This window comes from Pseudorasbora parva, chromosome 2, assembly GCF_024679245.1.
Source record: "Pseudorasbora parva isolate DD20220531a chromosome 2, ASM2467924v1, whole genome shotgun sequence".
In the NCBI taxonomy this organism is placed as follows: Eukaryota; Metazoa; Chordata; class Actinopteri; order Cypriniformes; family Gobionidae; genus Pseudorasbora; species Pseudorasbora parva.
Window position 1 is genome coordinate 55,422,946 of NC_090173.1, and position 25,295 is coordinate 55,448,240.

Here is a 25,295-nt window from a genome sequence, read left to right on the forward strand (position 1 = left end):
GAGCTCTTAACGCATTATACTCCTTCACGTCTATTGCGGTCTCAAAACTCTGGCCAGTTGATCATACCTAGAATATCTAAATCAACTGCAGGCGGTCGATCCTTTTCCTATTTAGCTCCTAAACTGTGGAATAGTCTTCCTAGCATTGTTCGGGAAGCAGACACACTCTGTCAGTTTAAATCTAGACTAAAAACACATCTCTTTACTATGGCATACACATAGAACATTTTTAACTTTTTATTATTCAATTCAATTGACTGATTGTTAGGCTGCATTAACTAGGTCAGCCGGAACCGGGAACACTTCCCATAACACCTGATGTACTCGTTACATCATAAAAAGAGTGGCATCTACGCTAATGTTGTCTCTCTGTTTATCCCGAGGTTTATCCCGGATCTGGGCCCTGTCCGGATCGGATGGTGGACCTGCCTGGACATGACCAGCTCATCCTGGAGTGTCTGCTGAGCCGTGTCAAATGGTGTCTCCTCCGAATTTGCCTCACTGGCACGACATGCTCAAAACCCGTCTTCGGCGCAATAATTCCGATCTTTCATGTATTCATACTCTTGTGTAATCGACGCACCATCCCATCATTTATTTCCAAATAAATCTGTCTCTTCCGTGATACCCTGAAATTTTGAATATTCCAATCTAATATGATTTCTGACCTGTAAGGTTGCCAGAATAATAATCATACACAGTGTGTTAATAGGCCAGAGGAGAACTGGCACCCCGACTGAGTCTGGTTTCTCCCAAGGTTTATTTTTCTCCATCACGCCCTGATGGAGTTTGGGTTCCTTGCCACTGTCGCCTTTGGCTTGGCTTGCTCAGTTGGGGACACTACAAATATGATTAAAGTTATTCAACTTATTATACAAATAAAATGTATGAATTAGGTCTTATTTAATTCTATAAACTTAAATACTGATCTGCCAACATTGTCGCTATATGATAAATTAAAATAAGCTGATAACATCACTGTTTTCTCCAGTACGACTGTACAGCTAAATCTAATTTTGTCGCAATATTATCCTGTTTGACACTGTGAAGCTGCTTTGACACAATCGTGATTGTAAAAGCGCTATATAAATAAAGTTGATTAATTGATTGATTGATTGATGAGACTCTGATTGGTTTATTTCACATTACGCCCAAAACACACCCATGACTCATTAAGAGACGAGGGACAACCCTTTTAGATCATCAGCCTGGCGCATCAACCAATGTTTTCATCATTAAACTAGCAAAAGTGGATTCAGACAAGCCCTAAGTGCACCTGTGCCATGCGCTTTAGATAGCTAAAATAGGGTCCGATCTGTGAAAAAAAACAGCATCTAGAAAACATGATTATCCCAGTTAATTTAGAACCGACAAAACACTAGAAAAACATAGCGTTACACACACTGCACGTTTTCATGTCCCTCTGGAAAACATGAGGAAGAGGTAGAGAAAGAGCGTTAGAGAGAACATGACCTCATCGGCAAGCAGCTCCTTTTCATATTCATTCTCGCTGTGCACATCAAAGACTTTCAAAGGCAACCAAGAAAAATATTCCTTCACAGCGCACCTGATCTGAGCAGGAAAGATTTGGATTATGATATGCAAATGGGGCTTTGTTATCTGAGCTGACATTCATTATGAAAGCAAGCTCTCTCTTGCGCTGACTTTGTCTCTCTCTCTCTCTCTCTCTCTCTCTCTCTCTCTCTCTCTCTCTCTCTCTCTCTCTCTCTCTCTCTCTTTGCACGTTGGCCACCCCTGTGCTCTTATTTAAGATCAAAAGGTTACAAACAACAAAGTGAGGCCTTGTTGAAAAACCTTGAGCTCTGAAGCGTTGAGCCCCATGTGTGTGAGAGATCGAGCGCTGAGCTGACGGCCGGCTGGCCATAAAGGAAGCGTCACCAAGTTGGAAGGGTTTTATGAGATAGTTTCACAAGTAACACTTTATTTAGAGCCTTTATGTATAATGCATTATAAACATATTTAATGCATTATTAAAGTATTCTATTCAATGCCACCTTTTATAAAGCATTCTCAAAAGTTGTAACCTCAGTTATAATACACTTTTAGAAAGTATAATGCATTAAAACACAACAAAAGGAATCTGTGAATATTTTAAATAAATAATTCATTATACCATACATTATGAAAAAAATAAAGGCTTTAAGTAAAGTTACAGTTACAGTACTTTTTTTGTAATTTAGTTTAAAAAAGCATAAAAATAATAATTATTTTACAATAACTCTTCAGAGAATCTATAATAATGTGTGATTGGTTATCTGGCACTTAAAATGTTATTATTTATTTATCATAATGTAAGATATTTTGAAGAATGTTGGTAGCCAAACCATTTTTAGATATATTTGAGTTTCATTGGAGAGGGAAATACTTTTCTCATATCTCAAAAAAAAAAAAAAAAGTTAACAGAAGAAAGTTTAAAAAAAAAAGTGTAACACTAGAGGTCGCTTATTCAAAAATCATTCTTAGGTCGCTATTTAAAAAAATATTACATATTGGGCCTTTAATGGTCCTAAGAACACTTTCTTTTTCTCATTCAAAATATATTTTCTTTATATTCATTGTGCCATATGACTGAACATTTCTTCGTCAGATCTCTCATGAGGCTCTCCGTCCTGAAAAAAGGGCTTTTATGTGTCCTCCATACACATAAAGAGGTGGTTGAGTTGAAAGCAGGTAAATAGAGGTGGCTCTCTGCTTCTGAGTTATTATTTTACAGGGCAGTTTGTGACTAAGGTGTGCAGTTTATTAACTATTATGGCGAGAGGAAGGCGATCAGTAGCTCCTGCTTTCAGCCCGAGCAGCGTGAGTCTCTGAGGCTTTGATCTCCATCACGGCTAAATGTCTTCTGAGAGATGGGGGGGCAGGACCGCATCCATTAAGACTCTCTCTCTCTCTCTCTCTCTCTCTCTCTCTCTCTCTCTCTCTCTCTCTCTCTCTCTCTCTCTCTCTCTCTCTCTCTCTCTCTCGATCCGAGCAAATGACAGCAGGTTTGTTTGCTCTCTCAGTTCTTTCTTAAGGAAAACTCCTATGGCATCTGTAGCTGAGCACACAAGTCACACGATTTGATTTAATCACAGTCAAATGTGAAATACTATTTAAACACAAGGGATGTTTTGTTAGTTCAATACAGTCAAACCAAAAATTATACAGACAGCAGATATAATGTTTCACTATAGTGTGTGTGCCCGACACTATAGTTAATTTATGTAAGTGAAGGAGAGCATAAACTATGAAGATAAAGTAAACTATGAAAAATTATACCCATAAATTCTTCATTCAATGACTGCCAATAAAAATGTGGGAGCAAAATGATTCAGACACTTTAAGCTGAGCATGTTTTGCCGAAGTGTTTTCTCTTTAATTGCTAATGTGACCTTTGACACCACAGACTGGACAATATGACGCATTGGTTGGTCATTGGTTGAGCTAAAATGGTATTATCTAATTGTGTCCTTAAATTTAACAGCTGATTGGTTGATTGTAATCCATTACACACCTTTCTATCAAAGCTATCTGACATTATCAAGATGAGTTTGTTCTGACAGTTTAACTCTGAGCTCTTTTCATATTTTATTACCATTTTCTGAACAATAGCGAATAATCTGTGATCATGGGAGAAAATGCTGAAGGTGTCTGAATGCATTTTGGTTTGATTGTACCTCAAAAATGAATAAATAAAGAATTTTAATTCTTTATTTCAAGGATGTTTTGATTGGGTTTTTGATTTTTTTGAGAAGCAATTTTAAACTTTTTTTTTTGCTTGCAAAATATTTTATACACAAATGTAATACTATGAAAGTTCCCACCAATTGTTCTCACTTTCAAGAAGATGTTAAAGGTGCCCTAGAATGAAAAATTGAATTAACCTTTCCATAGTGAAATAATAAGAGTTCAGTACATGGACATCACATACTGTGAGTCTCAAACAACATTGCCTCCTACTTCTTATGTAAATCTCGTAAATCAAAAACACCACGGAAAAAAAAAGTGCTTCTCAACATAAACCCAACCGTGACGCAAGCGTTGGGGATCATTTATATTCACGCCACCAACATTTGCATCTGTCCAAACATGTTCATTGTCAGGCGGAACTGACGCAGCCGAATCATCAAACGACACTTGATGATAGCAAAAACAGCTCTCATGACACACATTATGATCCAGGCTGTGCAGGAGACGTGAGGAATTTTCATTTGTCAACATTCATGGTTGAGGTTTATTATAATCGGATACCACAACAAATCGTTCGTTTGTTCGGCCTGTTTCAAGCAAGCTTCGCTCAGCGTCTTAAACTGAAGAAAGTGGCGACTATATTCCTGCAAGCAGTAAGTAGTGATTTATCCATTTATTGACTGTTTAAACAATTTCTGATTAAATTGAAAGTTTCTTAGAGAGACCGCATTGTCTAGATAACACAAGATGCTTATAGTAACAATAGGAAACGCCAAGTACCATACCAAACTAAATAGTGTGTCTAATGACAAAGGGTAATATTATTTTGTATTACAAAATACAACCATAGATACGTTGCTTGCAGATCGTTCACTCGATCCTTCTAGCAAACGTAACCTTTTCCACCATATAAGTTACGGCAAACGAATAGCAAACGAAAGGCTATTCATTTTTGTAAAAATATAAGTTATATATTTATATTTTTGAGAACTGAAGTAGGCCTATGCAGCATGCAATATCGTTGTCTAAAATGTCGACTGAATGACACTTTAAGCAAAACATCTCAAATGGAGATTGCGTAAATGCAGCTTACTTGTTTGTTGGTGTTTTCAGATCATCCGCACGCAAGAGAGAGATGGTTGCCAGATTGGACATGTTTAGGTAAAACACCGGAGGTGTTTTTTTCACAGAAAAGCTCTGTTTGGGAGATTTAAATGACTGAAATCTGGTAACCGCATGCACGCAAGCTCTTTCTCATGCGTGGATGATCTGAAAACACCAATAAACAAGTACGCTGCATTTTATTAATCTCCATTTGAGATGTTTTGCTTAAAGTGTCATTCTGTTGGTGTTGTGTCAGGACGGTCAGGACTCAAGAGCCGCTTCACTGAACAGCTGAACTGCTGTTGAAATAAGCCAATCAGAGCAGAGCTCTACATTAATATTCATGACCCTTCCAAATAAGGAAAAAACAGAGCATTACATCCTAGGGACAATTTATAGGGTTGTAAATGGACCTGTAAAACTGTATCTGGACAATTTATTTTCCTTAAATAAGCCACATACCCTCTATGTAGATATCAGAGAACAATTTAACATATTGTTTCAAATCATTCTAGGGCACCTTTAAGATCTTAAATTCTCCTGTAACAAAAAGGCTACTACAACTTTGAATGTATGCTCACTTTTTGTTGTTTCTTTCTTTCTTTCTTTCTTTCTTTCTTTCTTTCTTTCTTTCTTTCTTGCTTTCTTGCTTTCTTGCTTTCTTGCTTTGTGATGTAATGTTTGTCTGTCCCTGAACTCTTTCTTCTGGCTTATGGCTCTGTCACGGGAATGAAGGCAGAGGATTCAAAAGCAAGTGCAAACTCGTTTATTAGAATAATGCAAGAAGTAAGAGAGTCAGAGTTCGATGGGGTGATGGTGACGTCAGCACTGGTAGCGCAGGATCCCAATGGGCAGACCCGATCCCAGGTCCGTGCAAGGGTGAGTGAAGGACGCTGCAGAGTGACGAAATCCCATGTGTGACGAAGTCCTGTGTGTGTGTCGATGTCCTGAGTGTGTGTGTGGCGAACCCTCAGCAGAGGGGAAGGCAAGATCCACAGAAGGCAGAGCGGGTCAGAGATCTGCCAGGAAAATCCTCGAGGGCAGAGAAGAGCGATCCTCTGGAAAGCAAGCAGAGCGATCCTCCGAGACAAACAAGCAAAGTCCAAACTCAGGCAACGCCAACGATCCTGCTGGAGAGAGAGAGAGAATGCCAAACACAACCACACACACCAACACAGGGAACGAAAACAACGATCTGACAAACACAAGACGCTAGACAATGGGTATAAGTAGACCCAGGAAACAAGTGGCAGCTGGTGCTGTAATCAGCGGGGAAATAATCAGCTGCCACGCCCACCACCACACACATGCACCAACACTCACGTACCACATAACACAGTGCAGGGCGAACAGGTGAATTCATGAACCGTGACAGTACCCCTCCCCCTAAGAGCGCCTCTTGGCGCTCCCAGGAGGACCTACCTGTCGATTGAAATCATCGATAAGAGAGTGATCCAGAATGTCCCTAGCAGGAACCCAACTTCTCTCCTCCGGACCGTAACCTTCCCAGTCCACCAAATACTGAAATCCGCGTCCCCTCCGTCTCGAGTCCAGGATACGATTAACCGAATATGTTGGTTCCCCATCTACGAGACGCGGCGGTGGAGGAACCGGGACCGGCGGATTAATAGGTGAATGAAACACAGGTTAATTTGGAAACATGGAATACGGAATGGATCCTCCTGTACACTGGAGGGAGTTTGAGGCGGACTGCCACCGGATTAATGATCTTGGTGACAGTGAACGGGCCAATAAATTTGGGAGCTAACTTATTGCTAACGGCGCGGATCGGAATATTCTTGGTAGAAAGCCACACTTTTTGGCCTACGACGTAAACGGGTGGCTTCGACCGGTGGCGATCGGCTTTAGCCTTGGTGCGTGCTCCCACTTGGAGCAGAGTCTCGCGGGCTCTGGTCCATGTGCGACGGCACCTCTGGACGAAGGCGTGAGCGGAGGGGACCGCGACTTCGGATTCCAGACTGGGAAAAATAGGTGGCTGGTACCCTATACTAGCTTCAAACGGAGTGAGGCCCGTGGATGACACTGGTAACGAATTGTGTGCGTACTCCACCATAGAGAGTTGTTGGCTCCAGGAGGAAGGATTCCTGGCAACCATACATCGTAACACTCTCTCAAGATCCTGATTGGCTCGCTCCGTCTGCCCATTGCTCTGGGGATGGAAACCCGAAGACAGACTAACCGTCGCCCCCAGCAATCTACAAAACTCACGCCAGAATTTGGACACAAATTGGGGCCCCCTGTCAGAGACCACATCTATCGGGAGGCCATGTAAGCGAAAGACATGGTCTATGACAGCCACCGCTGTCTCCTTGGCAGAAGGTAATTTGGCCAAGGGGATAAAATGAGTTGCCTTCGAGAACCGGTCCACGACGGTTAAAACCACCGTCTTGCCCTGGGAGGGTGGGAGGGCGGTTACAAAATCTAGCGCTATGTGGGACCAGGGTCTCGAAGGAACAGACAGCGGTTGGAGTAACCCATCTGGAGGGCGATTGGAAGTCTTACCTGTGGCACAGACCGAACAAGCCAAAACAAAATCTCGGATGTCACGAGCCATAGTTGGCCACCAGAACCGTTGCTTGACCAAAAAACTGGTGCGATTTGCTCCTGGATGGCATGCTACGTTAGAACAATGACCCCAACGGATGACGTCTGAACGTAGCCCCTCTGGCACAAATAACCGACTCGGTGGCCCACCGGGCGGAGGCGTTACCCCTTCTAAGGCCGCTTGGACCTTCGACTCGATCTCCCATGTGAGTGTGGAAACAATGATGTTCTCCGGTAAAATACACTCGGGAGTAGACGGGCGTTCGGAACGGTCAAAAACACGAGACAACGCGTCGGGCTTGATGTTTTTCGAACCCGGCCGGTATGAAAGCGAAAAATCGAAGCGACCGAAAAATAGGGCCCACCGAGCCTGCCTAGAGTTAAGCCTTTTAGCAGTTCTGATATATTCCAAATTCTTGTGATCGGTCCAGACTATAAAAGGCACCCCTGACCCTTCTAACCAGTGACGCCATTCTTCCAACGCGAACTTTACTGCCAACAACTCTCTATTACCAATGTCATAATTGCGTTCGGCCGGTGATAGACGATGAGAAAGAAACGCGCATGGGTGCATCTTGTCATCCGAGGAAGAACGCTGGGAAAGAACCGCTCCTATCCCCACCTCTGACGCGTCGACCTCTACCACGAACTGACGTGATGGATCAGGGGTAATCAGGATGGGAGCCGAAACGAAGCGGCTCTTCAGGTTGGAAAATGCCGCCTCGGCAGCATTAGACCACCTGAACGTAGTCTTGGGAGAGGTCAAGGCAGTCAGAGGTGCGGCTAGTTGGCTGAAATTGCGAATGAAACGCCGGTAGAAGTTGGCGAACCCCAGAAACCGCTGTAGGGCCTTACGGGAATCTGGACTTGGCCACTCTACCACAGCCTTAACCTTATCGGGATCCATGCGTATTCCCTCGGACGAGATGATGTAACCTAGGAAAGGAACAGACTGTGCATGAAAATCGCATTTCTCCGCCTTGACAAAAAGCCCATTCACTAGCAACCTCTGGAGCACTCGTCTGACGTGCTGAACGTGTTCCTGGAGAGACGACGAAAATATCAGTATGTCGTCCAGGTAGACATAAATGAACTGATCTACCATGTCTCTCAGCACGTCATTGACGAGTGCTTGGAAAACGGCAGGGGAGTTGGACAGCCCGAAGGGCATGACCAAGTATTCAAAATGGCCCCTAGGGGTGTTAAACGCAGTCTTCCATTCATCCCCCTCTCTTATGCGAACCAAATGATAAGCATTACGTAAATCCAATTTCGTGAAAAACGATGCTCCCTGCAACCTCTCGAAGGCTGAAGACATTAACGGCAAAGGGTAGGTATTCTTTACCGTAATGTTGTTCAGCCCTCGGTAATCAATGCAAGGTCGCAGAGAACCATCCTTCTTACCAACGAAAAAGAACCCCGCCCCCGCTGGAGAAGAAGATTGACGAATGAACCCAGCTGCTAGTGAATCAGAAATGTATTTCTCCATGGCCTCCCTCTCAGGAATCGAGAGAGAGTATAACTTGCCCTTAGGCGGAGACGTACCTGGCAGTAAATCTATAGCACAGTCGTAGGGACGGTGCGGAGGTAGAGAGGCAGCTCGGGACTTACTGAACACTTCCTTCAGATCGAGGTACTCAGCGGGCACGTTAGACAAATTCACCGGCTCCTCCTGTAAAACAACACCAGAAACAGACGAACAGGCAGAGACAAGACAAGAGGCATAACACTCCTTACTCCATGCCAGGATCGCACTCCTACCCCAATCCACCTGCGGGCAGTGCTTCACCAACCAGGGGTGACCCAACACCACCGGAGTCTGGGGTGAGTCCATAGCAAACAGGGATATTTCCTCGGAGTGATTCCCGGATGTGATGAGGCGTAACGGTTCCGTGCGGTGGGTGATGCGGGGTAAATCTTGACCGTTGAGTGCGTTGACATGGATAGGGTTGGTGAGAGGTGTGAGTGTTATCCCCAGCTGGTGAGCAAGTTGAGAGTCAATGAAACTTCCCTCGGCCCCCGAGTCCAACAGTGCTTGGCAGCGATGAGATCGGGTTGCCCATTGGAGTGTCACCGGGAGGAGAGTTGATGAGGAGGCATTCTTCCTGGAGATCCCGCCCGATAGTAGCCTCCTACTTACTACCGGGCTCGATCTTTTACCGGGCATTCCTTGAGAAAGTGACCGTTGCCACTACAGTACATGCACAGCCTCTGGGACCTCCGGCGTTCTCTCTCCTCCCGGGAGAGCCGGGCTCCACCCACCTGCATGGGTTTGTGATGGCAATCCGGACTGACCGTGTCGCCGCCGATCACCAGTGGACGTTCCTGCCGACTCTGGACTCTGGACCGTAGAACTCTTGACTCCGCACGATGAAGACGAGCATCCACTCGTAAGGCCAGGTCGATGAGCCCCTCTAGGGTCTCAGGCAGGTCCAGCGCGTAAATCTCCGCCTGGACACGGTCAGCCAACCCATGCAGGAACATGTCCCACTGCGCCTCCTCGTTCCAGTTGCATTCGGCAGCGAGTTTTCGGAATTCGATGGAGTAGTCCGAGACGGATCCGGCCCCTTGGCGAAGATCAGCCAGCACGCGAGCGGCCTCTCGTCCGCTCACCGCCCGGTCGAACACTCGCCGCATCTCCTCTTGAAGGTCTTGGAACGAGGAACAGCATGGTAATTGATTCTCCCACGCCGCCGTACCCCACTGGGCCGCCCGTCCAGTGAGTAATGTGAGTACGAAGGCCACCTTGGACGCTTCGGACTCAAAGGTGATAGGCTGCAGTGAGAAGAACAGTGAACACTTCGTCAGAAATGGTCTGCAGAATTTAGGCTCACCGGAATAGGGCTCTGGAGTGGGTAGTCGTGGTTCGCGGGGTCGTCGCCCGGAGGATGGAGTGGGGGGAGTAGGCGGCGTGGGTGGCGCAGCGGGCATGTGTGATTGTTGTAGTTGTTGGGTGAGCCCGGACACCTGCGCTACCAATGCTTGAATAGCCCGACCAGTCTCGGCCATCTGCTCCTCCTGTTGATCCATGCGGGTGACGCATCGGGAAACGAATTCAGATAATCCTGGTGCACTCGCTGAATCCATACTTGGTCAGATCGTTCTGTCACGGGAATGAAGGCAGAGGATTCAAAAGCAAGTGCAAACTCGTTTATTAGAATAATGCAAGAAGTAAGAGAGTCAGAGTTCGATGGGGTGATGGTGACGTCAGCACTGGTAGCGCAGGATCCCAATGGGCAGACCCGATCCCAGGTCCGTGCAAGGGTGAGTGAAGGACGCTGCAGAGTGACGAAATCCCGTGTGTGACGAAGTCCTGTGTGTGTGTGTCGATGTCCTGAGTGTGTGTGTGGCGAACCCTCAGCAGAGGGGAAGGCAAGATCCACAGAAGGCAGAGCGGGTCAGAGATCTGCCAGGAAAATCCTCGAGGGCAGAGAAGAGCGATCCTCTGGAAAGCAAGCAGAGCGATCCTCCGAGACAAACAAGCAAAGTCCAAACTCAGGCAACGCCAACGATCCTGCTGGAGAGAGAGAGAGAATGCCAAACACAACCACACACACCAACACAGGGAACGAAAACAACGATCTGACAAACACAAGACGCTAGACAATGGGTATAAGTAGACCCAGGAAACAAGTGGCAGCTGGTGCTGTAATCAGCGGGGAAATAATCAGCTGCCACGCCCACCACCACACACATGCACCAACACTCACGTACCACATAACACAGTGCAGGGCGAACAGGTGAATTCATGAACCGTGACAGGCTCTTCACTTTTGTAGTCTGTAAGTAAATGGCTAATAAAAAAAAAAAAAGTTTGTTACAGTTTATGTTAAAAGGGGGAAAAATTGAAATAAAATAATATAAAAGTAAAGAAAGCGATCTATTACAACACGTCTGTATTTAAAATGTATAACTTATGAGCAAATGGCTTTCAGATCAATTGAACCAATACGCATACAAATTATTGATAAAACATTAAATCTGGGTTTCAAAAGGTGACTTGAAAATATATCAAATTACAATTTTGACAAACAAAACATTTTTATTATTAAATAATAAAAACATGCTTTGTATTTGAGTTTAGTGAAATAAACATCTGAATATATGAGAGCAATGCTTCACAAATAATCTCTTTTTATCTGTGTCATAATATCAGTGGCCACCAGATGGAGCTGCAGTCACGAGCCTTGAGAATCAAACCTGTTTAAACCTGCTGGATACACGAAGAACTCATCTCATCTCAGTTTTAGCACTTTAAACTTTGATAGATATATAGCATATCATATTTGGGGTGATGTGTTCAGCAAATATCATACAATCAATGATCTCAGCTCTCCTAAGATTGCGTGTCATGAGTCTTCAGTCCTTGTGTTTAGTTTGTTTAGATCCTAGGGAATGTGGATGTCAAGTTGGCACCATTGGTTCAAATAGCGATAAAGCTAAGAAAGGAGACGTCTGGGAGAGTTAAAAGAGGATGGGGAGAGTTTAACCCTCTGTGGTCAGTTATTCAAAAAGTTTAATCTGGATCAGAATGATCTTGGAGGTTTTGTTATCCAGGATCAGGGGTTTCAGCAGTTTTGTGCCGGTGTTGTGCTGAATTTCGACCCTCTGCCAAATTATTACCCCCCTCGTTGAAGTCACTACCTGATTGGCTAATCCTAACCCCTTCCCCACAACTAACCCTAAATTACCAATAGTTGGTAATAATTTGGCTGGCGTCAGAATTCAGTACAAAACCGTTTTTTCAAAGCAAAACTGCATCCAGACACACACACTTTCTCATCTTACCAAATCTGGATTACTAGTGCTCTACTGAGCCCCTGAAGAGACATGCTGATTGAACAAAATGTGAGATGAGGGAGAAAACAAATATTTCAATGCTTTTGTTTAGCGCTTTCCCGAGAAACTTTGATTTCCCTTGCAAAGAACTTTTGACCAGTTCATCTCTTGTGAGTGATTGTGAGTGACATGATACAAATGTTGAACTTTTTAGGCCAGTTTTAGAGTTTCATAAAAAGATGTTGTTCTTGCTGGGATCAGTATACTCCTGATGTTTTTTAATCAAAGATTCCCAACCTTATTAAAAACGTTTGAACAACACAAACTGACAATTTGATTCTAATAAAAATCAGATCTTTTCCCTTATTCTTTTGAACAACCAATTTTCAAGATTTAATCCAATCCAATAGACAAAATCCAATCAGATTACGTTTAAACAACTGGCCCATTGTAACAAATCCACTGAGAGCCAAGGTTGATGAACCCCAATGCAGTATTTATCCCAAAATCCAAAACATTAAACCATAGGCTTGGCTTGGCTAAATTAGTCTTGACTTGCTTATACAGACTTGACTTGCACAGACTCACCAACCGTGGGTTACAACACTCAACAACACACATGGCAAACATGAGGGCTTAAATGCATAAAGACTGAGGACTCGACAAGACACATCTGTGAACAATGAATAACCAATAAACCAATGACAGCATGACACAACAGAACACAAGGCCAGGGATCGCATGACAAACCAGAAAGTGCATGACAACAAAACATGACTGTGAACATGATAAACTTAAAAACATGAACCAACACCCTGTGACACCCGTGGTTTGGTTATTTTAGACCAGAAAACAAACATCTTCAAAATGGTATGAAAATCTTTGACACTGTGTGACCAAAAAATAAATAAATAAATAAATAAATAAAATACAAATAATAACATTAATAATAATAATAATAGTAGTTTGAATAAATGAATTGATTATGAAAAGCTAAATGGTTGTTAAAAAAAAATAGTCACACTTGTGTTGTTCACAGTCAAAATGAAAAAATATGACTTTTTTTTTTATTTGTACAGTCAACAAATCAGCCACGATGCAGAAAGAAGTAAATAACAACATAACATGACATAATATATGATAAAATATAATTTAATTGACAAATATAACATAACATGACATATTACATTATATTATATTATGCATTGTTATGTTGTGTCATATTATATGAATTATATTACATTAATTACATTATATCATGTCATATGTTAATTATATTACATTATGTAATATTATATTACATTAATTATATTAATATAATATGACACAATATAATATAATTCATATAATATGACACAACATAACAATGCATAATATAATATAATATAATATAATATAATATAATATAATATAATATAATATAATATAATATAATATAATATAATATAATACAATATAATATAAAATAATACAATATAATACAATATAATACAATATAATATAAAACACATCCAGCAGGGGGCGCATCTGCCTTTCAGGTTCGTCCAGCACACCAAAACAAACACACGCCCTTCCATCAGACATTTTAATCCAGCACAGAGTGTGTGACTGTAGACGTGTATCGTCACCTCCCGCGGATCATTGTTCGCTTGATCTCGTCTGGGGGTCTGTATGGTTTATTTTCGCTCCGCTTCCCTGATGTGCGACTGTCATTGGATTATAAACACAGACATGGTCGGGATCGATTGTGGACGCACACGCGAGTTTATAACGTGTCGGATGAGATTCTGTGTGTAGTTCCGGCAGGATCATGAAGAAGTGTAATGGTAAGATCGCGCTCACGCCCATCATCATCATCTGTGTGTGTCGTTGCTATAAGCCGCATCCCTGTCTCGAGACAGACGAGTATCATAGCAACCGCAAATCTTCGGTGTCGGTGATGTCCTGTGAGTTCTTCATCTGTTGATCTGTTGTGAAACATAATGGCGTCGCGTCGGAGCGATTGATATGCTGCGGAAACTGACAGACATCTGTTAGATGAGTTACAAAGAGTACAGTAATGGTGTCAGGAGTGTGGGATAATTTACCCTATTCATAAACCATGATACGCCAAAGAACAGGAGGTACGTGTCCTACTAACTTACCTTGTGCAGAAATGTGGTATTACCATATTTCATGTCCTGAGTGTTGTTTTTCCCGTCATGGTAGCATGTCCAAAGCCACAACAGCACTATGGTACTTTATTAGTGATTTCATAACACCATTTGTTGGCAAAGTGAATCATATTCAGGATTTTAGACGGTCAGATTATGGACTGACCCATGGGGTAACCTTAATACAATAGAAGCCACAGAGATTGTTACAGTAAAAATATGGTAACTCACTCTCAGCCTACAATTATTATCAAAATAATAAGCAAAGAATGACAGATATAATATTCAACTATCCAAAACAATAAGCAGAGTAACAAACAAAAAGCCAGAATTATTTATTTTCGTCGTAGTCCTTCCTTAGAGAAATGTGTTTATCAGTTGTGTTTAGATGAATCTTTCAGGATTGTAATCATCACTGCTCTAAAAATAGCACCTTGTTTTAGAAAAGTAAATCAAAATAAGAGTGACAGACATGAAAAACAGACAATCAGATAAAACAGAGTAATGAAGTATAAACAAGTGGGTTTTTAACTACTTTTTAAAAGTGTCTACTGATCTTAAATCCAAAGGGAGCATGAGGGACGACTAACAAGACCTGCTCAAAGGATTCCTGCTGTAATTAACAACTATTTTATATAAACAGGAGGTTGACCGTGCAATGCTTTAATCACAAGAACTTGGAGCCAATGTAAAGAAATAAAAAAAACTGGTGTTACATGTGATCTCTTAAATGATTGTAAAAAAAAAAATATTTTACAATAATCAAGGTTAGTGGAAATTAAAGATTATTTTATTGAGTTAGAGGTTCTCTATGTCTTTTACATATATGATCAATTCAAATTCAAACTTCTGTCATGAAATTTTTTAAGTCGCTCATTCTCTACCGGGCACATCTGATTGGTTCCTGCTGTATCAGTAGCCAATGAGCTCAGTGTTCAACCTTTAAATACTGGACAGCATTTGCTCTAGCATTGCAGCAAGCTTTCAGAAACCCTCCACCTTCCCCAGCTCCACCTGTATAGATCTGCTACAGGTAATTAATGTATGCTATATTGTACAGCAGCATCATGTCTTACTTGCTCACAGTATTGTGTCATGTGTATTGGCTGTAGCAATAATAAACAACAGCAGTACACCGCTCCAGACTGATGAATCCAACTGAGAAAGTTGTTAGCACCAGTGCAACCAGTGGAAAAGTTAGTTTGGAGCCTAACAACGGTAATGACAGCAGCAGTATTAAAAGAAGCAGTAATAACAGAAGCAGTTACAACAGCAGTAATAATAGCAGCAGTAATTACAGCAGCAGTGATGACAGCAGTAGTATTAAAAGAAGCAGTAATAACAGCAGTAATGACAGCAGCAGTAATAATAGCAGCAGTAATAACAGCAGTAATAACAGCAGCAGTAATGACAGCAACAGTAATAATAGCAGCAGTAATGACAGCAGCAGTAATGACAGCAACAGTAATAATAGCAGCAGTAATGACAGCAGCAGTAATGACAGCAGTAGTATTAAAAGAAGCAGTAATAACAGAAGCAGTAATGACAGCAGTAGTAATAACAGCAGCAGTAATAACAGCAGCAGTAATAACAGCAGCAGTAATAGCAGCAGCAGTAATGACAGCAGTAGTAATAACAGCAGTAATAACAGCAACAGGAATGACAGCAGCAGTAATGACAGCAGTAATAACAGCAGCATTGATGACAGCAATGGTAATGACTGCAGCAGTAATAGCAGCAGTAATGACAGCAGCAGTATTAAAAGAAGCAGTAATAACAGCAGCCGTAATAACAGTAGTAATAACAGCAGTAATGACATCAGCAGTAATAACAGCAGCAGTGATAACAGCAGCAGTAATAACAGCAGCAGCAATGACAGCAGCAGTAATGCCAGCAGTAATAACAGCAGCAGTAATAACGGCAGCAGTAATGACAGCAGCAGTAATAACAGCAGTAATAACAGCAACAGTAATGACAACAGCAGTAATGAAAGCAGCAGTAATAACAGCAGCAGTAATGACAGCAGCATTGATGACAGCAATGGTAATGACAGCTCCAGTAATAACAGTAATAACAGCAGCAGTAATAACAGCAGCATTAATGACAGAAGTAGTAATAGCAGCAGCAGTAATAGCAGCAGCAGTAATAACAGCAGCAATAATGACAGCAACAGTAATAATAGCAGCAGTAATGACAGCAGCAGTACACAGCAGCATTAATGACAGCAGCAGTATTAAGAAGCAGTAATAACAGCAGCAGTAATAACAGTAGTAATAACAGCAGTAATAACAGCAGCAGCAGTAATAACAGCAGCAGCAGTAATGACAGCAGTAATAACAGCAGCAGTAATGACAGCAGCAGTAATAACAGCAGCAGCAGTAATGACAGCAGTAATAACAGCAGCAGTAATGACAGCTGTGGTAATAATAGCAGCAGTAATGACAGCAGCAGTAATAACAGCAGCGGTAATGACAGCTGTGGTAATAACAGCAGCAGTAATGACAGCAGCAGCAGTAATAACAGCAACAGTAATAACAGCAGCAGTAATAACAGCAGCAGTAATGACAGCAGCAGTAATGACAGCAGCATTGATGACAGCAATGGTAGCCTAATGACAGCAGCAGTAATAACAGTAGTAATAACAGCAGTAATTACAGAAGCAGTAATGACAGCAGCAGTGATAGAAGCAGCAGTGATAACAGCAGTAATGACAGCAGCAGTAATAACAGCAACAGCAATAACAGCAACAGTAATAACAGCAGCTGTAATGACAGCAGCATTGATGACAGCAAAGGTAATGACAGCAGCAGTAATAACAGTAGCAGCAACAGTGATAACTGCAGCAGTAATAACAGCAGCAGTAATGACAGCAGCAGTAATAACAGCACCAGTAATAGCAGCAGCATTAATGACAGCAGCAGTAATAACAGCAGCAGCAGTAATGACAGCAACAGTAATAATAGCAGCAGTAATGACAGAAGCAGTAATGACAGCAGCAGTACACAGCAGCAGTAATAACAGCAGCAGTAATGACAGCAGAAGTATTATAAGAAGCAGTAATAACAGTAGTAATAACAGCAGCAGCAGTGATTTCAGCAGCAGTGATAACAGCAGTAATAAAAGCAGCAGTAATGCCAGCAGCAGTAATGCCATCTGTAATAACAGCAGCAGTAATGGCAGCAGCAGTAATGACAGCAGCAATAATGACAGCAGTAATAACAGTAGCAGTAATAACAGCAACTGTAATAACAGCAGCAGTAATGACAGCAATAGTAATGACAGCAGCGGTAATACCAACAGCAGTAATAACAGTACCAGCAGCAGTAATAACAGCAGCAGTAATGACAGCAGCAGTAATAACAGCAGCAGAAATAACAGCAGCAGTAATACCAGCAGTAGTAGCAACAGTAATGACAGCAGCAGTAATAGCAGCAGCAGCAATGACATCAGCAGCAGTGATAACAGCAGCAGTAATAACAGCAGCAGTAATGACAGCAATAGTAAAAAGCAGCAGCATTGATGACTGCAATGGTAATGACAGCAGCAGTAATTCCAGCAGCAGTAATAACAGTAGCAGCAACAGTAATAACAGCAGCAGTAATGGCAGCAGCAGTAATAACAGCAGCAGTAATAGCAGCAGCAGTAATGACAGCAGCAGTAATAGCAGCAGCAGTAATAACAGCAGCAGTAATGACAGCAACAGTAATAAAAGCAGCAGGAATGACAGAAGCAGTAATGACAGCAGCAGTACACAGCAGCAGTAATGACAGCAGAAGTATTATAAGAAGCAGTAATAACAGTAGTAATAACAGCAGCATTAATGACAGCAGCAGCAGTGATAACAGCAGCAGTAATGACAGCAGTAATAACAGCAGCAGTAATGACAGCTGTTAACAGCAGCAGTAATGGCAGCAGCAGTAATGACAGCAGCAATAATGACAGCAGTAATAACCGCAGCAGTAATAACAGCAGCAGTAATGACATCAGCAGCAGTGATAACAGCAGCAGTAATAATAGCAGCAGTAATAACAGCAGCAATAATGACAGCAGTAATAACCGCAGCAGTAATAACAGCAGCAGTAATGACATCAGCAGCAGTGATAACAGCAGCAGTAATAATAGCAGCAGTAATAACAGCAGTAATAACAGAAACAGTAATAACAGCAACAGTAATGACAACAACAGTAATAAATGCGGCAGTAATAACAGCACCAGTAATGACATCAGCAGTAACGACAGCAACAGTAATAACAGCAGCAGTAATAACAGCAACAGTAATGACAGCAGCAGTAATGACAGCAACAGTAATGACAGCAACAGTAATGACAGCAGCAGTAATAACAGCAACAGTAATAACAGCAGCAGTAACAATGACAGCAGTAATAACAGCAGCATTGATGACAGCAATGGTAACGGCAGCAGCAGGAATATCAGCAGCAATAATAACAGTAGCATCAACAGCAATAACAGCAGCAGTAATGACAGCAGCAGTAATAGCAGCAGCAGTAATAACAGCAGCAGCAGTGATAACAGCAGCAGTAATGACAGCAGTAATAACAGCAGCAGTAATGCCAGCAGTAATAACAGCAGCAGTAATGACAGCAGCAGTAAAAATACCAGCAGTAATGACAGCAGCAGTAAAAATACCAGCAGTAATGACAGCAATAGTAACAGCAGCAGTAATAACGGCAGCAGTAATGACAGCAGTAATAACAGAAGTAATAACAGCAGCAGTAATGGCAGCAGCAGTAATGACAGCAGTAATAACCGCAGCAGTAATAACAGCAACTGAAATAACAGCAGCAGTAATGACATCAGCAGCAGTGATAACAGCAGCAGTAATAATAGCAGCAGTAATGACAGCAGCAGTAATAACAGCCGTAATAACAGAAGCAGTAATAACAGCAACAGTAATGACAACAACAGTAATAAATGCGGCAGTAATAACAGCACCAGTAATGACATCAGCAGTAACAACAGCAACAGTAATGACAGCAACAGTAATGACAGCAGCAGTAATAACAGCAACAGTAATAACAGCAGCAGTAACAATGACAGCAGTAATAACAGCAGGATTGATGACAGCAATGGTAACGGCAGCAGCAGGAATATCAGCAGCAATAATAACAGTAGCATCAACAGCAATAACAGCAGCAGTAATGACAGCAGCAGTAATAGCAGCAGCAGTAATAACAGCAGCAGCAGTGATAACAGCAGCAGTAATGACAGCAGTAATAACAGCAGCAGTATTGCCAGCAGTAATAACAGCAGCAGTAATGACAGCAGCAGTAAAAATACCAGCAGTAATGACAGCAGCAGTAAAAATACCAGCAGTAATGACAGCAATAGTAACAGCAGCAGTAATAACGGCAGCAGTAATGACAGCAGTAATAACAGAAGTAATAACAGCAGCAGTAATGGCAGCAGCAGTAATGACAGCAGTAATAACCGCAGCAGTAATAACAGCAACTGAAATAACAGCAGCAGTAATGACATCAGCAGCAGTGATAACAGCAGCAGTAATAATAGCAGCAGTAATGACAGCAGCAGTAATAACAGCCGTAATAACAGAAGCAGTAATAACAGCAACAGTAATGACAACAACAGTAATAAATGCGGCAGTAATAACAGCACCAGTAATGACATCAGCAGTAACAACAGCAACAGTAATGACAGCAACAGTAATGACAGCAGCAGTAATAACAGCAACAGTAATAACAGCAGCAGTAACAATGACAGCAGTAATAACAGCAGGATTGATGACAGCAATGGTAACGGCAGCAGCAGGAATATCAGCAGCAATAATAACAGTAGCATCAACAGCAATAACAGCAGCAGTAATGACAGCAGCAGTAATAGCAGCAGCAGTAATAACAGCAGCAGCAGTGATAACAGCAGCAGTAATGACAGCAGTAATAACAGCAGCAGTATTGCCAGCAGTAATAACAGCAGCAGTAATGACAGCAGCAGTAAAAATACCAGCAGTAATGACAGCAGCAGTAAAAATACCAGCAGTAATGACAGCAATAGTAACAGCAGCAGTAATAACGGCAGCAGTAATGACAGCAGTAATAACAGAAGTAATAACAGCAGCATTGATGACAGCAATAGTAATGACAGCAGCAGTAATAACAGCAGCAGTAAAGACAGCAGCAGTAAAAACAGCAGCAGTAACAGCAGTAATGACAGTAGCAGGAATGACAGCAGCAGTAATAATAGCAGCAGTAATGACAGCAACAGTAATGACAGCAGCAGTAATAACAGCAGCAGTAAAGACAGCAGCAGTAATAACAGCAGCAGTAATTACAGAAGCAGTGGTGGGGGGGGCTTGAAGGGGTGTATATCGGTAAGAATCCCGTTACAGGTGGGGGCGGTGGGAGGTGGGGTGTGGTCTTGTGTTGGTTAGAGTCGCGTTCCGTGTGGGTCCCCCGCGGTAGAAATTGTGTCGGGGCACCGCGAGAGCCTGGCTCTGCCCTCTACTTACGCACAATTTTCATTTTCCTTCAGCACTACATCTGGGACTGCGGCATATTGTTAGGTATTGTTATGTTAGGTTTTCTTCATTTTTACTGGTCCAATCAGCGAACAGAGAGAGTGGCTGAGAACGATGACGTTGATGTCCTGCGCTATTTTGAGTTGTAGTTCAGTAATGGCGGCGGAGAAAGATGTGAACGAAACCATTCATTCTGTTGTGGCACCACTGCTGAATATCCAGAAGTTAAAGCTGGAGCAATAACAATCTTTGCTGGAGTTTATACGTGGCCATGATGTTGTGACCCTCCTCCCCAACAGGGGGAATTCGGGAAAAGTTTCATCTCATACTGAATAGGTACAAAATGCCCAAGACCTCAGCTGTTTGGGAGCACTTTAAATTAAGTGAGGATGACAAGACAAAGGTAGTGTGTCAAATATGCGATTTGAAACTGGCCTACCACAACAGCACCACAAGTTTGAAAAATCACCTGAGTTCTGAAAGTAGCATGCGGCAAAAAAAAAAAAAAAAAAAAAAATCTGCTTTTATGTGCTTAATTTGCTATGATAAATAGGCTAATTGCAAATACGACACTATTTAAAAACATACAGCAGCACAGGCTAATAATAATTTGTTTATAGGTACATCCACAGGTATCGCAGCCATCAACATGCTCAACAAAACCCAAACCTTCACAGCAGATCCTGGAATTCCGAAAACCGTTAACAGAAAAAAGAAAGAGAGAGATAACAGATGCCATAGTAGAGTTTGTCGCTATGGATATGAGGCCCATTAATGTAGTTGAAGGCGAAGGCTTCAGAAAATTAATGATGATAATGGAGCCAGACTACACTACACTGTGTAGTTTTGTATCACTTGTGCACTGTCCGTTTTCGGAGCATAAACCTGCCCGTGTAATGCGTACCGGAAACTGTTCTATTTAAAAGATTATTAAATGTGTATTAATATTTAAAGAATGTGTGCCACCTGATCATATTTAAAGAATGTGTGCCACCTGATCATATTGCACCAAATGCAATACTGCACTCCACTGGGTCTGCCGCAACACATTTACGATGCCGAAGAGTGAAACGTGAAGTCGTGAAAGATGATACAAATGCAAACCGACACTATTATTATATATTTAGCCCCACCCACCGAAGCTTCGAATATTCGATATTGATTGCCACCTAAGCTTCGAAGCTCAAAAAATGGCATTCGAAACAGCCCTACTGTATTTACGGTATTGCCATCATTTACAGAGGCTAGTCAGTTATTTTATTGCCATCCGTTTCCCACCACCCGCATAAAAATCCCCGGCATGACATTTTATTTACAGTATACAATCATGTTATGTACTACGTGAGCAGTGCATTCCCGATCCCAACATTCCCCTCCACCGTGAATAACACAATCACAATCTGAATGCACATGTTTTAGGTTTTATATGGTTTTATCACTGAGGTGGCCTGCACATTTATTTTCCAATATCCAATAGTTTTAAACTTCAGCAGAGAACCCGCCTTCGCGGAAGTAAACATTTGTCAATGGAGAGTGGCCAGACTCTCTGCACAAATTAAATGTACGAGATTCTGGTAAGACCAGGCTAACCGTGAGATGCAAATATTTGAAAATCTGGAATCTGAGGGTGCAGAAAAATATAAATATTAAGAAAATATTGTCCAAATGAAGTCCTAAGCAATGCATATTACTAATAATATTTTTTTCTTATATACTTACAGAAGGAAATTGACTAAATATCTTAGTCAATCTATCTTAAACTTAATATCCTAATGAATGCTAAATGTATCATTTTGACCCATACAATGTATTGTTGGCTATTGCCACAAATTTAGAAAAAACTTAATTTGTGTTTCAAAGATTGTCAGTAATTTGAGTATGTGATGAAAGAGTCTATCCCTTTAAGAGACCAAGTATTGTCACATTTATGATAACACAGACACACAGAGGAGGATGTATTAATACATTCACAGCGCACAGTGCTTGTAGATTTTAAAATAAATCAGGTGTTTCACATTGCTAATTCATGTGCGTCATGATTACATTGGTCAACCCGGATCCTGGACCAGAAGTACTATTTTCTCCTCACGTACCTCTCTATCTTTCCCATTCAGTTCAGGTTAAATTCAAAATAGAGTCAAGTAGAACGAGTAAGAAGTATATTCAAGTAGAACAATATAGTGTTAAGTATACATTTCAACATTGAACAACCAACTTTTTCATTTCTTTGAGCATTAGAATAGTGTTGGATAAAGACTGTTACTATGCTGTCTCACACTCAGGTTCAGAAGGGCACCTTTATTTACAGTGTTAAGAGCTCATTAAAGCTGCATGAGTGTTACCGGTATGTTTGTTAGTGTTGACTGACGGGACTAAAGCAGAGCTCTCTGTAGTCAGTGCACACGTTAACCTGCGTTGTGTAATGTGTCAGAACAAACAGCCCTGGGTAGTGCACATCTGAACACACTGAAGGACACCTGAGCGCTCGTTGACCGTCTCCCAGCTGGTCTGCATCCTGCTCGCAGCTCGCTCTTTTACTGCTCGGTATACTTCTTAGGTAATGAATCAATTGTTGACATGCAATACGAGCACAGTCCAATCGTTTGTTCTCAGGAGAATTTGATGAGAAATCTTTAAGTTTGAATTGAGATGTCTTGACAAAATCTGAGCACGGTTTTGAACCTCTAGAGGAGACACCTGACAGTGCAGAACCTGTAGACTTAATAGGGATAGTCCAACCTCCCAAAAATGCTAACTGTCATCATTTATATGTCATTCCACAAGCCTTCTGCCACTTCTGAGCTGTAAAAACCACACTCTGGTCGGGCCAATCACATCGTGTATAGAGTCGGTAGGCGGGGCTTAACATAATGACGGCCGAGTTGCGTTTGTGTGCTTCTAGTAAACACAGAAGCTGGCGAACGGCGGCAGTCTTTCGAATCAGCTTTGACCGCGACTCTGGAAGTCTTGGAGTTAAGCTTTTCTCTGAGAAAAGAACAAAGAACGGCACTGAAGTCATTCTTAAGAAGGGAAGATGTGTTCGGAGTTTAGCCGACCGGATACGGCGAAAGTTTAATCTGTCAACTAGCTCTGCTTCACCTTCGTTGCTCTGGTTGGTTGTAGCGCTATCCAATCGCGTGCAGAGGGAGCTTTAAAGTCAACCGTTTATCCCTCCCCTCGGATTGAGCTGCCAATGGTGAGTTTCCAGACCAAACATCTTGATGTGGCTCTGGCTTGTCAGGCTACAAACCTGTATGATGGTCTTTCCTCTGCAGAACACAGAAGATGAAAGTTTGGAGAATGTTTCAGTTGGTTTTGTCCGTATTATAAAAGTCAAAGGGATCCAACACTTTAAAGCTCCAAAAAGGACATAAAGGAAGCATGAAATGAATCCACATGCTACAGTAATCCACAGTAATGATGGTGTTGATTTTACAGAACCAATATTCTAGTGCGAGTCTTCATACTTTTAACAAACAGTATTTGAAGGTCAAAGTAGATGTTGTTCGCGGGCAGCCAATAAAGACCAGTATGGTCAGTATGCAAATTTTTTTATATTGTTACATAGGTGATGAGCTGCCCCTCGGATTGAGCTGCCAAAGGTGGAAACTCACCATTGGCAGCTCAATCCGAGGGGCGGATAAACATAGGTTTGTAACAGGAAGTGAGAGTGACGATTCGTTAAGAAGGCAGTTTAGAAATGATTCTTTCTTTTGGGAGACAATAACTTTATTCATCTGAACTTTGATTTTTGCAGAGCTTTTACATTTACAAACAGCTGTATTACAAAATACATGAAAGGTAACATTCGAAAGAGGACTTTAATTTCATTTGTGTTTTTTGTGTGTGATGTTTCTATATGTTGTCATAAAGCTACAGCTGTTGTCGTTTTTATAATGGAAAATTTACCATGGTTTGAACCATGCCATGGTTTGGCAATTGTGTGATGATACATGAAATTGTTTGTGATCCTCCCTAATGATGATATACATATGAAACTGTAAAAGTGTTGTGTGTCTGTGCCATCCGCAGGCTTTTGAAGTGTGATCCGTGACACTGGGTGGAGACTGAATGTGATAATCATAAATGTTTATTGAGCAGCAAATCCTCATATCATAATGGTTTCTGAAGGCTCATGTGAAACTGAAGACTGGGGTAATGATGCTGAAAATACAGCTTTGAGCACAGGAAAAAAAATACATTTTAAAATATATTCAAATAGAAAACAGATATTTTACATTTTAAAAATATTTCACAATATTACTGTTTTTACTGTATTTTTTTATAAAAAATAAATGCAGGCTTGTTGAGCATAAGAGACTTTGTCTAAAAACATTAATAATCTTACCAATCAAAAAACTTTTGAATGGCAGTGTATGCGAGTAACTGATAATAATGGAGTGGATTGCATACTGCAGTAGTGATTTTACTGTGCACATGTTTGAGGTCATTGCATGTTGAAACAGAAGCTCATAAAGTGCATCATAGTGTTCCTCTTTCTGTTCGTTTTC

General features: G+C 41.7%; 4 protein-coding genes across 6 annotated transcripts in view; all 4 read left to right on the forward strand.

Moving 5' to 3' along the window:
* Nucleotides 1-13,744: 13,744 nt before the first annotated feature.
* The window catches only part of tex2 (testis expressed 2), an 82,464-nt gene continuing 70,913 nt past the window's right edge, over nucleotides 13,745-25,295 (forward strand). For 2 of the 3 annotated variants that reach the window (XM_067424668.1, XM_067424698.1), the window contains exon 1: nucleotides 13,745-13,964. The gene's annotated coding sequence lies outside the window, so the exon portion shown is untranslated. Of the gene's footprint in view, nucleotides 13,965-13,992; nucleotides 14,262-25,295 lie in introns of those variants that run through there. The other variant, XM_067424676.1, reaches the window with a different exon arrangement.
* Nucleotides 15,440-16,510, forward strand: LOC137049156 (dentin sialophosphoprotein-like). The gene has a single exon (XM_067427553.1). The coding sequence runs from the start codon at nucleotides 15,440-15,442 to the stop codon at nucleotides 16,508-16,510; it is 1,071 nt and encodes a 356-aa protein (XP_067283654.1).
* LOC137049161 (uncharacterized) lies at nucleotides 17,278-17,811 on the forward strand. Its single transcript, XM_067427567.1, has one exon. The coding sequence runs from the start codon at nucleotides 17,278-17,280 to the stop codon at nucleotides 17,809-17,811; it is 534 nt and encodes a 177-aa protein (XP_067283668.1).
* LOC137049167 (dentin sialophosphoprotein-like) lies at nucleotides 18,172-24,831 on the forward strand. The gene is made up of 5 exons (XM_067427578.1): nucleotides 18,172-18,929; nucleotides 19,428-19,721; nucleotides 20,133-20,347; nucleotides 20,438-20,637; nucleotides 24,817-24,831. The coding sequence occupies exons 1-5, from the start codon at nucleotides 18,172-18,174 to the stop codon at nucleotides 24,829-24,831; spliced, it is 1,482 nt and encodes a 493-aa protein (XP_067283679.1).